We start from the raw sequence: 15844 nt of genomic DNA, 5'->3' as shown, positions 1-15844 counted from the left end.
AAGAGATGAATACAATAAGCAGATTCAGAAGGTTGTAAGCTGCGGTAGTTATTCGAAGATGAAGATACTTGCACAGGATAGAGCAGTATGGAGAGCTGCCAGAAACCTGCCTTCGGACTGAAGACCACCACGACAACAAGGGCCCTGTTGTCAGCATTAGAGCAGTCTCTCAGCGCTGTTTACGTGGCACGTGTTGGTCGTAAAAGCTCTCTGAGAGTGGAAAACTAGCTTTACATTTGATTACACAATGGTACCTGAATTATAAGTTGTTATACAATATATTAAAAGCGTTAGGGCCTATTCCTTCTTTTTAATCGGTGGCAGCTTAGAACAAACTTGCACGCATACAGCGACCTATAAAGACTACTTGGCTCACGCGTTCAGCCGAGTAGCTGCTGTCATTTTACGCACAACGTTTTGGCGACCGATCCAGCTATCTTCTTCAGGTGCTGTTATGTGTACTCGGTGCCTGGACTTCAGCCAGTCTGTCGTCTACTGTTGATCTCATCGTGCTATTTACAGCTGGTTCTGGGTTCGACTCCGGACGCCCACTACGCCCTTTGGTGCTCTTTTTCTTAGAGCATGTTGGAAAACTAATACATCGGGACAGAGGTTCGAGTTTAAACAAGGTTTGGGGTCCGGCACATAATTTATTACGATCTCGCGGGCAACCTAATCCAGCAGAGATGGAAAACACTGAGAGCATACCTGTTTCGCAGGAGAGCTTCCATGAAATCTGGGATGTAGGAGACGAGGTACTGGCGGAAGTAAAGCTGTGAGGGCGGCTCGTGAGTCGTGGTTGGACAGCTCAGTCGGTAGAAGTCTTGCCGCGCGAAAGGCAAAGGTCCTGCGTTCGAGTTTCGGTCCGGCAAAAAGTTTTAATCTGCCAGGATGTTGCATATCAGCGCATACTCCGCTGCAGAATGAAAATTTAATTCCAGATGTTTGAGTATTATGCGTAAGCTCTATACCCGTACCTCTAGCATTTTTTTCGACATAGTGAGCGTAGCGCAGCTGCTAAGGTTTACAGGTATGTACATGTTCAAACCCTGCCCGCATACTTTCTTTTTGTCTTCAGTTTAATCGTACGGATTATCATTAAATAGTGTACCTCGTGCAAAACGTTTCACAGATAGCCATTTTCACCGTATTAATTTCATTAATAAATCAATAATTACAGAAAGCTTTCTTCAAATGTGTATTCCGTTTGTTACGAATCGTCTTACTCGCTATCTCTTGCATCGCCTACCGTGTTAGCACTAATTCCGGATGGTATTTGAGGAATGAGTGTTTTCGCCTGCATGCGGAATCCTTCCGCAGATACTAATACTTCGTCCACTGTTGCGAGCTCGTCGCACCTGTCCAAAACTTCGAAATTTTGATACGAACCACAAACGGGGTACACATTGGAGAAAAGTGTGATTTAATGACTGGTTTAATAATGCAATTACTACTCGAAAATGACTATCTGTGAATAATTTTGCATGGCACATGCTATTTAAGAGTATTCTGTGTGATGAAACTACAAGAAAAGTAAAGGACTCTTGCAGGATTTGAACTAGTGCCACCAACATAGTAGGTGTCAACTTAGCCGTCGTGTGTTCAGTGGTCAGCCGTCCGAGCCTACCGTGTGTTGTGTCCATACCCCGTGCGCGGCTTTACACGGTTTTCGGACTTCCTGCTTCTGCTTATATTGACTAGCACGGCAAGGTTTCGTTACCTCTTGCTGTGTTCTGTTTTCTAGCTTGCTGTCGAGCCACTGACAGTCCGTACAGCGTCGTTTGACGGCGTTCTCACGCCTGTGTAGACACTAAAGTACGTGTGGAAGAACAAGAACAATGAGCTCGGACGGAAAAAGAGTTAGAAATTTGTGGTAAGGCCTTATGGGACCAAACTGCTGAGGCCATCGGTCCCTAAGCTTACTTACTACTTAATCTAACTTAAACTAACTTATGCTAAGGACAACACACAGACTCCTGCCCGAGGGAGGACTCGAACCTCCGATGGGGGGAGGGGGTGGGGGGGGGGAGCCGACCGGGTCGTGACAAGGCACCTAAGACCACGCGGCTGTAAGACCGGGATACAGCCCTTCGCCTAGACTGTTCAGTATTGTAGCAGAGGAACCTGAATAGTGCCGTGGTGTAGTGGTTAAGCCGGCACGGTAGCTCAGCGTGTTCGGTCAGAGGGTTAGCTGCCCTCTGTAATAAAAAAACTGAGTTAATGGATCAATAATGAACTTCAGCGGGTATCAGAGGACGTCCGCAATGAACTATAACGAAAAAAAAAAATGCCGGCACGGTAGCTCAGCGTGTTTGGTCAGAGGGGTTGCTGCCCTCTGTAATAAAAAAAACTGAGTTAATGGGTCAACGACGAACTGAAACAGATGTCTTGAGACATCCGCCCCGATCAGATGCAACGAACGAAAACGAACAAAATGAGATTAAAAAAAAACGAGGTTATGATACTAAACTGTTGAAGGAGGGTCGTGAGTTCAAAACCCGCCTGAACTATAAAATTTTAATTTCTATATTCGGTTCGAGTAAATTCTAGAAGTATCCACAAATGTTAAGAGTCATTGTACTGGAATGTTCTGTAGCTGTATATATATATTGCATGTGTTCTGGCCGGAGGCAGTTTGCTCCGCGCTCTTGTATGTGCAAGTGCTGAATAAACCTTCGTTAAGTGAAGTTAATGTTCGTCATTCATCTAACTACACCTTCTTCTAGGTGACGTTATTCTGGTGGAGGCGCTGGGTACTGGAACTTATTATCGACGACACAGAAGCTCCAATCAGGCCACGACAGAGCCGCCGTTTACGTGGCGAGAAACCCGAGTTCGAGCCATATTCAGCAGATCGCAATCTGTCGGAGACAAAAGAGGACGTTACGATGACAGCAACTGTGTGTCACCACATGAGACATCCTCCCGGGTTCTCTGGTGACGATGGCCAAGATCCAAACAAGTGGCTGAAGGTATATGAGCGTAAAGCCAGATTTAACTAATGGGATGACTTCTTGTGTTTGGCTAACGTAGTTTTCTACTTGGAGAACTCTGCCAAGCAATGGTATGAGAACAACGAGGAGAAGTTCACAAGCTGGGAAGTATTCCGGGCGGAACTGCGCAAGTATTTCGGCAACACACAACGACAGAAGTGCAAGGCTGAAGATAAATTAAAGTTCAGGGCACAGCGTCCAGGAGAAACTACAGCAACCTACATTCAAGACGTCTTGTAGCTGTGTAAATAGTGGATCCTAGAATGAAGGAGGAAGATAAGGTTGCACATCTTATGAAGGGCGTTGTTGAGGACATGTCTCAAGCAGGAGGTTTCAACAGCAGACGACTTCAGAAAATGGTGCCAGTATATCGAGACAATGAATCAAAAAAGAATTACACGCAAGAAGTTTGAACGGCTTCCTAACGTCGTATCGATGTCTGTGATGGAGGAAGCAACTGATTTCACAAGCGTTCATCCTCAGATAGCAAGAGAGGAAGATCAGAAGGCACTTGGATTGCACGGCGAGCAAAAAACCGAGAAGCTTCAAGAGGTCATAAAGGAGGAAGTGGAACAGACATTGGCCCCAATCTCCCGTCCTTCATTTCCCTTTAAAACGGTGGAAAAGTCGAGACCCAGGCGGAGTTACGTTCCTACAATGCCGCGTGCGGAACCTGTTTGGGCACCAAGGAAGACTGACGCCTGGAGGACCCAGGATTACCAACCAGTATCTTTCCACTGCGGACGAGCGGGACATGTGGTGCGCTTCTGTCGAGAAAAGCGGCGGATATATGATGACTCCCGCGCCAGAAGACAGCAGACCGATCTTCGCCGAGGCCAACTCCGGGACGACGAAGATGAACAAGAAGATGTGGATGCAGGACGACGTAGGTCACCATCGCCACAAGCTAGCCGCTGGAGAGGACGCTCCCCAACACGCCGATCAAGGTCTCCATCGCCGTTTAGAAGCTCCAGGCGATCACCTAGCCGACGCAACCTGGGAAACTAAAGGGTGCGACTTTCCTTGGAGGTGAGGCCGCCGAAGAGAAAAGTCCTCCGCCATCGTTCACTACAAAAATGATAGAAGACTACGTCGATTTCCTCATGGATGGCCGACCAGCCCAAGCTCTTGTGTACTCTGGAGCATCATACTCAGTCATTTCGGTGAAGTACCGTCGCCAGTTGCAGAAAACAGTATTCGTCGACACCAAAACATCTCTGCTGAAGGTGGACAATGGGAAATATGTAAAACCTACAGGAAGATGTACCATTCGTGTGGGTATAAGTGGCCATATATAGCCCTTAGAATTCATCGTCTTACAAGAGTGTAGTCATGACGTCATTCTCGGATTGGACTTTTTGAAAGCTTCTCAGGTAATGGTAGATTGTGGTCGCTCGAAAGTTATGCTAGACGAGATGAGAAGATGCACATCCGAATTTGTGGAGACTATGCGTGCTGGATGATGTGCTGCAGTCAGCGCTAGAAAAGTAACTTTCACGTGTCATGCCATGCATCAACCCATGGATCTTGCAGTGGAATGTAAGAGTATCACGAGCACTACATCACGGTGACCGTGCTGCTCAGCTTCTTCTGCGACAATATATACACCAAAGAAGCAATGACAGAAATAAAACAGATGTTCAGGAATATAAATGGAATTGAAGGTGAACGAATAACAATGTTAAAGAGACGCTGAAGAAAAGGAACATATGAAAAATACTGACAAGAAGAGGATTTACGATTTTAGGACATGTGTGAAGACATCAGGGAATAACTTCCATGGTTCTAGAGAAAGTTGCGGAGGCTAAAAACTGCAGGGGTAGACAGAGATTGATCCACTATTGGCCTTTATGCAGGCAGTTATTCGGCTTGGCATTGACTGACAGAGTTGTTGTATGTTCTCCTGAGGGGTATCGTGCAAAATTCTGTCCAACTGACGCGCAAAATCTCAAGAAGGTTGGAGGATCCAGTCCACAGTGCTCCAAACTTTCTCAGTTGGGAAAGATCCGGAGACCTTGCTGGCCAAGGTAGGGTTTGGCAGGCACGAAGACCAGCAGAAGAAACTTATCTTCCTTAAAAGCCTAGGATGGCTTTTCATGGAGGGTAACAAGATATAATATCGTCGACGTACTGGTGTGCTGTAAGCGTGCTGTGAATGACAACCAAAGGGGTTCTGCTGTGAAATGAAATTTCATCCCAGATAATCACTCATAGTCGTCGATCCGTCAGACTGGACCATCCCTCCATTGTCAGGGGCGTCTCCAGACACGTCATCGGGGATCAGTTCGAAGCGAGAATCATAACTGAAGAGAATTCTACTCCGTCAATGTGATTCCAGGCCGAACACTTATCTGGAGAAGCCCGGGACAGCAGTGGAATCCCAACACGGCTATCACCCGCCATTCGGCCCGACGACCAGGACTGATCGTCTGGGATGCCGTTGGTTGTCATCGCTACACCCTTACAGCACATCGGTACGTCGACGATATTCCACGCTCCGTTTTGTTGCCCTTCGTGGCAAGCCGCCATCGGCTAACATTTCGGCAAGATAACGCCCGCCCTCACATGACGAGACTTTCTATTGCTTGTTTACGTGTTTCTCAAACACTACCTTGGCCAAAAATATCGCCCGATCTCTGGCCTGCTGAGAACGTTTCGAGCATTATGGGAAGGCCCTCAAACCATCTTCGAATTTTGACGATCTAACGGGCGAACTGGACAGAATTTGGCACGATGTCCCCTCAGGAAGGCATCCAACAACGGTGTGAATCAATGCCAAGCGTCAGAGGCGGACCAACACATCACTGACTTACTCAATCTGTGAAGCTGTATCTCTTGAATAAATCATCCATTTTTTCTGAAATTCTAATCATTTCTTTGTCTGTACATTTACATCACATCTACCGATCTTCTCCCCATTTGTTCCTACGTCGTTTTTTGTGTGTGTTACAGTGTATTTGGATGAATCTAAGAATAAAAGAATTTAGCTTAGAAAAAATGTACGGTACATTGAGTTAACGAACTACAGGATGAATAAAACAATTGTTCAGATGAGAAAAATGAACTAAGGAAAATACAATAAACTTTAGCGACAAGTTTCGAAGCATGACGGAACAAGTAATACCATCTAAAACCAGTTTAATATTACTAGTGAGAGACTAAACTGCTAAACGAAACAACTGCAATTTATTGTACAACGTAAACTTAAAGGGCAAGTATAATACCTGAAATAAAGACAATACACGCATCTAAGTATGAGGAATGCATTACAAATTAGTCTTGATGACTTTATTTGAAGTATCTGTAGTTAGAAGTGGAAGTAAGGGACCGGTGTCTGATGTTTCAGGATAGTTTGGGCAAATAGCTATATGTTAATTGATTTTCATTATTTCAAGATGTTTCATATTTCTCTCTTTGTTGATAATGTGTAGGACTCCATTTTGAGCTTTGTAGCTGTGCTTTTTATTTATCAGATGGTCTGCAAAGGTAAAGTCTTCTTTTCTAATCCTCCAACTGCTATGTTGTTCCTTCAGCGGGTGGATGTTACACTGCCACACTAGCCTACATAGAGTTCCCCACAACTACAAGTGATTTTGTATACAGTACTCTTTTCGAAAGCTGATGTACTATTCTTATCATTGGGAAAATATGTGCAGTAGTGTTGTGCACGTAATATGATGTTATCAAATTCATAAATTTAAGCTTTCTAGCCACAGTCTGAGAATGTTTTTGTAAATATGGATCTGAGTTGCAGTTACTGAGATTCTGAGGTCGTGGGTAGAGCACAAGGTAAAGAAGAGCAGAGACGTGTTGATATTGTTTTTATACAGCATAGAATCCAACAAGGCAGTAGTGCAATCATTACTTCATGGTTTTTGTTTAGTTTCATTTAATTCAGATTAGAATTTTTCGTTACTCATAAAGATGAACATTACCTGCCATATCACTGAAGGTAGGGCAGCCTGTTTGATCTTACAAGTATGAATAAGGTAATGCATATCTTCTGGTTAGGCCTAAGTAATTTTATAGTTACCCCCAAACTCCACTGTGGATTCGATGTCATGCTCAAGATTCAAATATTTAAAGAATTTTGAAGCTGTCCGGCAACACCTGTCCTTAAACGCAATATTTCATCAACGTAGCTTTACCAGCAATCAGCCTTGGAAGAGAGCACATCACTCATTCATAATGAGTAAAATATTCTACAAATAACCAACGACACAGTCAGTTAAGCTGACATGTTGTTTTAAGTACATCTTCGTAACACATGCCATAACAGCGCATTTACTGAGAGGCGCAACACAAAGCCCGTCCCCACGTTCGTCTTTGTTGCATCTGATTGGAATATTCCAGCTGACATTGTACAGTCTACCCTGACCCAACTCTGCCTCCAGCTGTGGCTGGTTATAATGCCCCTGCTGTACTGGAGAGTCCAACCGTGCTTACCACTGCCTCCAGTTGAGGCTGACGCTGGACAGACCAGCTAGACCCACATCTACGTCCATTTGCAGCTGGTCAGAATGCCCAAGCTGACACTGGACAGTCCAGCGTCACCCACGTCTGTTTCCAGTTGTGGCTAGTTAGACTGTACACTCCAGGCTGACCCACCTCTGCCTCCAGTTGCGGCTGGTGCTGGTGGAGCGGCGGTAGGGCCTCCTGGAGTCTGCATCCCTGGTACTGCGCTGGTACTCCTTCATCTTGACCCAGGAGCGGCCCGCCGCATCGAACGTGCACCACACGGTCATCAGGATGCTGAGGAGAACGCACCAGTTGCAGATCACCAGACCTGTGGGCAGATCCAGGGCAAACCTTACAGCCAACGTCACTCTGAACACTGTCGTCAGACTAGGCTAGTAATACAAGGGTAAGGGCGTGTTCCAAAACTTGTCCAAATTGTTAAATTCCCAGTTTTGATACAACTGATGGGCCAAAATATTGTGATCACTGATCACCAAAAGACTGAATGCCACCTAACGACGTTGTGGGCATATGATATGGTAAAGTATATAAGAGCATCGCGAACGAATAGTGACTAATGCTAGCGTTGATTTGGGCCACCCATGTGGAAATCCACTGAAATGAGTAACTTTGACAAAAGGCAGGTTATTATGGCCCAGTGCCTGGGTACAAGCATCTCAGAAACAGCGTCGCTGATCAGCTGTTTGCATTCTACTGTCATGGGCCTTTATCGAGAGTAGTTAAAGAGAGACCACGAGTAGGTGATAATGTGTCACATGTCCACACATCACAGAATGTAATGGAAAAGAGCACAGGTAGTCCCGGTCTTCAAGAAGGGTCTTCGAGCAGATGCGCAAAACTATAGACCTATATCTCTGACGTCGATCTGTTGTAGAATTTTAGAACGTTTTTTGCTCGCGTATCATGTCGTTTCTAGAAACCCAGAATCTACTCTGTAGGAATGAACATGGATTTCGGAAACAGCGATCGTGTGAGACTCAACTCGCTTTATTTGTTCATGAGATCCAGAAAATATTAGATACAGGCTCCCAGGTAGATGCTATTTTCCTTGACTTCCGGAAGGCGTTCGATACAGTTCCGCACTGTCGCCTGATAAACAAAGTAAAAGCCTACGGAATATCAGACCAGCTGTGTGGCTCGATTGAAGAGTTTTTAGCAAACAGAACACAGCATGTTGTTCTCAACGGAGAGACGTCTACAGACGTTAAGGTAACCTCTGGCGTGCCACAGAGGAGTGTTATGGGACCATTGCTTTTCAAAATATATATAAATGACCTAGTAGATAGTGTCGGAAGTTCCATGCGGCTTTTCGTGGATGATGCTGTAGTATACAGAGAAGTTGCAGCATTAGAAAATTGTAGCGAAATGCAGGAACATCTGCAGCGGATAGGCAATTGGTGCAGGGAGTGGCAACTGACCCATAACATAGACAAATGTAATGTATTGCGAATACATAGAAAGAAGGATCCTTTATTGTATGATTATATGATAGCGGAACAAACACTGGTAGCAGTTACTTCTGTAAAATATCAGGGAGTATGCGTGCGGAACGATTTGAAGTGGAATGATCATATAAAATTAATTGTTATTAAGGCGGGTAACAGGTTGAGATTCATTGGGAGAGTCCTTAGAAAATGTAGTCAATCAACAAAGGAGGTGGCTTACAAAACACTCGTTCGATCTATACTTGAGTATTGCTCATCAGTGTGGGATCCGTACCAGGTCGGGTTGACAGAGGAGATAGAGAAGGTCCAAAGAAGAGCGGCGCGTTTCGACCCAGGGTTATTTGGTAAGCGTGGTAGCGTTACGGAGATGTTTAGCAAGCTCAAGTGGCAGACTCTGCAAGAGAGACGCTCTGCATCGCGGTGTAGCTTGCTATCCAGGTTTCGAGAGGGTGCGTTTCTGGATGTATCGAATATATTGCTTCCCCCTACTTATACCTCCAGAGGAGATCACGAATGTAAAATTAGAGAGATTCGAGCGCGCACGGAGGCTTTCCGGCAGTCGTTCTTCCCGCGAACCATACGCGACTGGAACAGGAAAGGGAGGTAATGACAGTGGCACGTAAAGTGCCCTCCGCCACACACCGTTGGGTGGCTTGCGGAGTGTAATGTAGATGTAGACAATACAGGCACAAGTGTTTCAGAGCACACCATTCAGCGCACACTGTTGCACACATGGCACCATAGCAGATGACTGCTACGTGCTCCCATGTTGACTCAACAACAATATTTATCACGGTTGCACTGGACAGAGAATCATAGAGATTGGGCCGTGAAGAATTGAAAACATCTCATCTGGTCGGATGAATCAAGTTTCTTGTACACTCCGTTGATGTTATGTCCGGATATGTCATCATTAAGGCGAAAGATTGTTCAAAACATCCGTCATTCCAAAGATGTAGACCCTGAGCTTCAGTGGCACCTGTGGTAGTAATCAAAGGCACCATGACGGATGTGAACTATCCGAATATTAGTACCAAACATTTGCATCACCTCATGTTTCATTTCTTCCAGATGGTTATAGCATCTTCCAACAGGAGGGAATAAAGCTACAATGGTTTCAGGAGCATGATAGTTAACTATCGTTGCTGTGGAGGTCACCAAATTCGACTGAATCGAACGCGTATGGGACGCTATCTGGCAACAGCTTCGCTCCCGCAAACCATCAGCACAAAATTTACGGTAACTGCGTGGCCTGTGGTTACACCTGTGGTGTCCCATACCTCCCGAGAACTACCAGTGATCTCTGCTGGACTGCGTTCCATAGGTGGACCAGCACTCTTAAGTAAATAGTCATAAGATTTTACCTCATCAGTCTATTTCATTAGATGAGTTTGAGAGTGCGTGATGCCTTAAGAACTAAGATTGATAAGTATATAAAATTTAATGTACCTCAGTATGACATGTAACACTTAGTTCCTCTTGAAAATTTCAGATCTACAAACGTTAATGAATGTGTTACATTATTTTCATACCGTCTATTTCTCATCGTTATCTGGCATAATCAGAGCTGATAGCAAAATGTATTTTGAAAGCTAAACATTTGACTAGATAAATTTAAGTAACATGTCACAGAAAAACTGGCCGATAGGTCCGACATTTAAAAGCCTAGGACTCAACCAAAGGGGTTCTCTGCTCCCAAATTTGACACATTATCCAGCACCAGGCCAATTGGACTGCAGGATTCCTAGCTCATAAGACTGTGTGTTGTGCTGCGTTGCAACCCATGGAGGTTGAAACGGTCTAAATTCCTGGAGAGGACGTCTTTTCGACTGTGAAATTTCATGCTATTTTCCTTTCCTTTCCAGTACAGAAAATAATATTTTCTCTTTCTGACTATTGCTTTTCTGTCAATAAAAAATGGCTCTGAGCACTATGGGACTCAACTGCTGTGGTCATAAGTCCCCTAGAACTTAGAACTACTTAAACCTAACTAACCTAAGGACAGCACACAACACCTAGCCATCACGAGGCAGAGAAAATCCCTGACCCCGCCGGGAATCGAACCCGGGAAGCCGGGCGTGGGAAACGAGAACGCTACCGCACTTCTGTCAATACACCCCTATTGTACGACGGGCGTTCAATAAGTAATGCAACACATTTTTCTCGGCCAATTTTAATTGAAAAAATGCGAATTTGTTGTGGGACATTATTGAATATTGCCGCTTCAGCCCCTACACTTTCATTAAGCTCCGACTAGTGGTGGTGCTAAGCGTAGTCTTCAAAATGGAGTCTGCAGCAGAGGAGCGTTCCAAGCAGAGAGCTGTTACTGAGTTTCTTCTAGCGGAAAATAAGAGCATCGCATATATTTATAGTCACTTGCATAATGTCTACGGACATCTGTCAGTGAACAAAACCACGGTGAACCGTTAGACGAGGCGTGTGTCATCATCGCAGCAAAGTCGAGCAAACCTCTCCGACATCCGGCTGCCGGCTGGCCGCACGCAGCTGCGGCTCTTGCGATACTGCAACGTGCGGGCACTCTCGTTCTTGGTGATCTACGAATCACAATAAAATACATCGCTGCTCGACTGGACTTCTCTACTGGTAGTTCCGGCACATTCGTTCATCGGATGGGGTACTCAAAGGTGTGTGTCCGCCGCCTAACAGGAGACCACACAGAACAACTAAGGATTGTGTGTGCGGAATTGGTAGCGCGTTGCAAGGCGCATCGCGACAATTTTTTGCCGAACATCGTCACAGGCGATGAAACATGGTTTCATCATTTCAAACCGGAACCAAAACGGCAGTCGTTGAAGTGGTGCCGCACGACCTCTCCTCTGAAGAAAAAGTCCAGAGCCGCACGTTCCGCCAGTAAAGCCGTGGCGACTGCCCCCGGGACTCTGGACGGGTTACTCTCTTTGATATCGACCCTCATGGTGCAACGGTGCTACCATCAGGAAACTTAAGAAAAAGACTTCAGTGTGCTCGTCGCCACAAAGATGCAAACGAACTTCTCCTTCTCTATGACAGTGCAAGGTACAACTCTGCGCACCCGAGAGGAGCTCACAAAGCTCCACTGGACTGTTATTCCTTATCCACCCTACAGCCTGGATCTCGCACCTTCCGACTTCCATCTGTTTGGTCCAGTGAAGAATGCACTGCACTGGAAGCAGGGGAGGTTATTGATGCAGCTAGACGCTGGCTCCGATGTCGACAGGTACAGTGGCACCACGCGTGCATACAGGCTGTCGCAGTAAGGTGGCGTAAGGCTGTCGCACTGAACGGAGATTATGTCGAGAAAATAGGAATTTGTAGCCAAAACAGTGGGGAATAATATTGTGTATTGCAATCCCGAATAAAACCAGCCTCCTTTCAGAAAAAATTTCTTGCATTACTTACTGAACACTCCTCGAATACAATAGCAATGTTCGTCAGAGCGTACAATAACAGGTCGTAAGTGTACAACTGTATGGAGGACAAGCAATCCTTTGAGCGTCTTCTTTGTCCAGAGAGAAACGGCAAAGTACTGTTGCGAGTACGTTTCGAGATTCGGTTGCTGATAAGGGGCAGCTATGCTGCAGTCATTATTTATGTTGCTCTGGGAAACGTCGACCGAATCCGCGAGTCGGCGTGTTGGAGTGGTCCCTTTCGAAAGCTAAACAGCGGCTGCCCGTGGGAGCAACAGAGAAGTGTTTGGGGCACTATTTAGGCTCTACTGTGTAAAAGCTATGAACCATTCAAATTGCAAGACTGTGCCGAAACCGCCTTGAACGGTGTAATAATGGCTCTGAGCACTGTGGGACTTAACATGTGAGGTCATTAGTAGCCTACAACTTAGAACTACTTAAACCTAACTAACCTAAAGCCATCACACACATCGATGCCCGAGGCAGGATTCGAACCTGCGACCGTAGCGGCCGCGCGGTTCCGGACTGTAGAGCCTAAAACCGCTCGGCGACCCCGCTCGGCAACAGTGTAATAACTGCAGAAACCCATGTTTTACACTGATGAGCCAAAACATTACGACCACCTGCTTAATAGCTTGTTCGTCCGTCTTTGGAACGAAATTCATCAATAATTATGCGTATCGGGAATGCAACAGTTTGACGGTAGTTTGTGGAGCTATATGGCATTATATGTATACACACAGGTCATGTAATAACGGGCTGCTGATTTGCATACGCGCTGACTGGGCCATATAGTGATGTACATCACGCAGATTTGGTGACTGAGACATCAAAGTGAGTTCACTGTAACGCTCCTCAAACAACTGTACTACGGTTCTAGCTCCGAGGGGAGGACAATGACACCGCCGTCGGGAAAGACGTCAAGCAGGAAGGGATGCACGTGCTTTTCAATTCTCAACGTGTCTTCAGTTACCACAGAAGGTCCCATGCAAGCTCAAGAGAATGTCTCCCACAGCAGGAGACTCCTCGCAGCTGCATGCGTCCGTAACACGCTTCACGGTTCGAATATTCGTTCACATCGATGGCGGCGTCTGTGGAGTCGACCAGCCACCTAGCGAAGCGAAAACGTGGTGCACCCGAAGAGTCGACACGTTTCCACTGATCTAGGCTCGAATCCCGATGGTCCCGTGCCCACTGCAATCGTAGTTGACGATGGTTGGCTCTGAGCACTATGGGACTCAACTGCTGTGGTCATAAGTCCCCTAGAACTTAGAACTACTTAAACCTAACTAACCTAAGGACAGCACACAACACCCAGCCATCACGAGGCAGAGAAAATCCCTGACCCCACCGGGAATCGAACCCGGGAACCCGGGCGTGGGAAGCGAGAACGCTACCGCACGACCACGAGATGCGGGCAGTTGACGATGTCCTTGCGTTAACACGTGAACCCGAAAGGATGATCTCGTGTGGAGCTCCGTGTTCAACAATGCAATGCGTGCTCTGAAACACTTGTACGTCCATCAGCATTGTGCACTTTCAGTAGAGATCACCATGTATTCCACTTTACACAGCAGGCAAGCCTCCGAGCCCCATTCGGTGTGAAGAGTCATGGACGTCCAATCATTTAGCGCCTACTGGTAGCTTCACTGTCCTTCTACATCTTTTCGTAGATGCTTACGACAGTAGCACGTGAACATTGGACCAGATTCGCCGTTTTATTTTCGAGATATCCGTTCACTGCACCTGCGTAATAATAAACTGCCCTTTGTCAAAGCCACTTATCTCAACGGATTTCCCCATTTGCAGTCCGTATCTTCGTCAGAGTGATCTCCCGCCCGCGTCACACACATCTGTTACTGCGTCACGTGCCTGCAGCACCACCACGCGGGCTGTGGTCATGACGTTTTGGCTGGTCAGTGCTTAGTGACTGCTAGAGTGACACTGCTGCTAGACATACTGAATTCTATAATGAATAAAACGTTCGTATCCCAGATTTCGGAAAGAGCAAGTGCCCTTTTTACCCCCCCCCCCCCTCCCCTTTGGACGCCTATGCGCTAAACACTAGTGACAAAGTAAACAATTTACTCTTAAACAATAAGTCTGGATGAATCGGTGATCACTCTCCCAATGTCCTTATCAGCTGTCCGACAAACTGTTTTCAGCTGGTGGTTGGTTTCTTCAAGAGACTTGCTCCTTCTGACGGCGGTCTTCCCTTACCTGTCACTGACCTGTGAAGAGGCTTACTCTGCCAGTTATGGGGGGGGGGGGGATACAATGGACACTTGCTCTTCCCGACGTTCTGTCCAGAGCTGCGTTGGACGTCTTCAGAGGTGCTCTGAATTCTTCTTGCTGCCCCGGAAAGAAGAACCAGGAGCACCTCTGAAGCCGTCCAACCCAACTCTGGAAGAAACATCGGCGAACAAAAATGTTTCACGGATCACGACCATACAAGCTGTAAGATTCACGTCCAACTAAATTATAGGGGGACTACAAAATACATTGTGACTTGTTGCTTCTCATGTTAAGAGAATGTTGCTAGAGGTAAAACAGCTGGTAAGTGACACGAAACGTCCTAGAATTGGTCGTGTACCCAATAATGGCCTTTGGATCTGCAGTTTCACCTTTGCTAACTGGACATCATACACACCAATTGACAGTGTGACGATACTCATTTTTGGCTACCACCGGTTTTGGTTTCATAACAAACCATTTCCATGTCAGATCATTCCTTCCAATAAAAAGTCTGGCACTGAATGTCATTCAACATATTAACTGAAGAGACAAAGGTATCATTTGATCTGAAGGTATTCGTATTTGGTCTCCGATGATTAATAAACAGGAAACGTATTGACATTTCCTGGTTGGCTAATGAGCGTAAGACCTGGTATCTGGCACCCTGCACAGAGGCCAAATCCGCGTTGTTTATTTCAGGTGACAATAAACATGACCACCCCTCAGGATACCATGTCGGTCAGTCTGCATTTACTTTTAACATTGCATCACGCGGAAATTTCTGGAGGAAGAGACTTCCGCTGGAACCGTTCCACTGCTATATTTGCTCGTGATCGAGTGGTAAACGTCTCGCGTTGTAAACGGAACTTCGAGCACACTGCTTCTTTGATATTTTTAAAAGTTGCGTTTGGTGTGTATGCTGAAAGTATCAGTCTGAGGGAAGCACAAAAGATAATTTATTTCACATTCTAACCCGCCAGTGATAGTAAAGTCTTCCAAACTATTTCCGCGAGGTAGCCAGTGGATGTCCGTTCCTGGCAGTTTTTCGTACGTGTAGAATGTAAGATTCGCTCCTGATTCTAATGTTCCAGTGTATGATAATTAATTCTAACAGTATTTGATGTTGGGCTTGTTTTTGTCTGCTTTTGACAGCTGGAGCCACAGCAGCTGTCCATGCATTGCATATCTTACTTCAGTGCTAAGTGTAATATAACACAGTGAGTGGATGCTGTGATTAAGCAATATATCATTCGTTATATGAATTCCTCTTTTTGTACATATATTT

At 45.8% G+C, this 15844-nt stretch overlaps 1 protein-coding gene across 1 annotated transcript in view; it reads right to left on the bottom strand.

The window, feature by feature from the left end:
- The window catches only part of LOC126204362 (diacylglycerol lipase-alpha-like), a 392827-nt gene that overhangs the window by 279865 nt on the left and 97118 nt on the right, over positions 1-15844 (bottom strand). Inside the window, exon 3 of the mRNA XM_049938737.1 lies at positions 7602-7779. Coding sequence (XP_049794694.1) covers positions 7602-7779 — 178 coding nt within the window. The remainder of the gene's footprint in view (positions 1-7601; positions 7780-15844) is intronic.

The sequence above is a fragment of the Schistocerca nitens genome, chromosome 9 (assembly GCF_023898315.1).
Source record: "Schistocerca nitens isolate TAMUIC-IGC-003100 chromosome 9, iqSchNite1.1, whole genome shotgun sequence".
In the NCBI taxonomy this organism is placed as follows: domain Eukaryota; kingdom Metazoa; phylum Arthropoda; class Insecta; order Orthoptera; family Acrididae; genus Schistocerca; species Schistocerca nitens.
The sequence above is the reverse complement of the archived record's forward strand: the minus strand, read 5'-3'. Positions and strand labels throughout refer to the sequence as shown.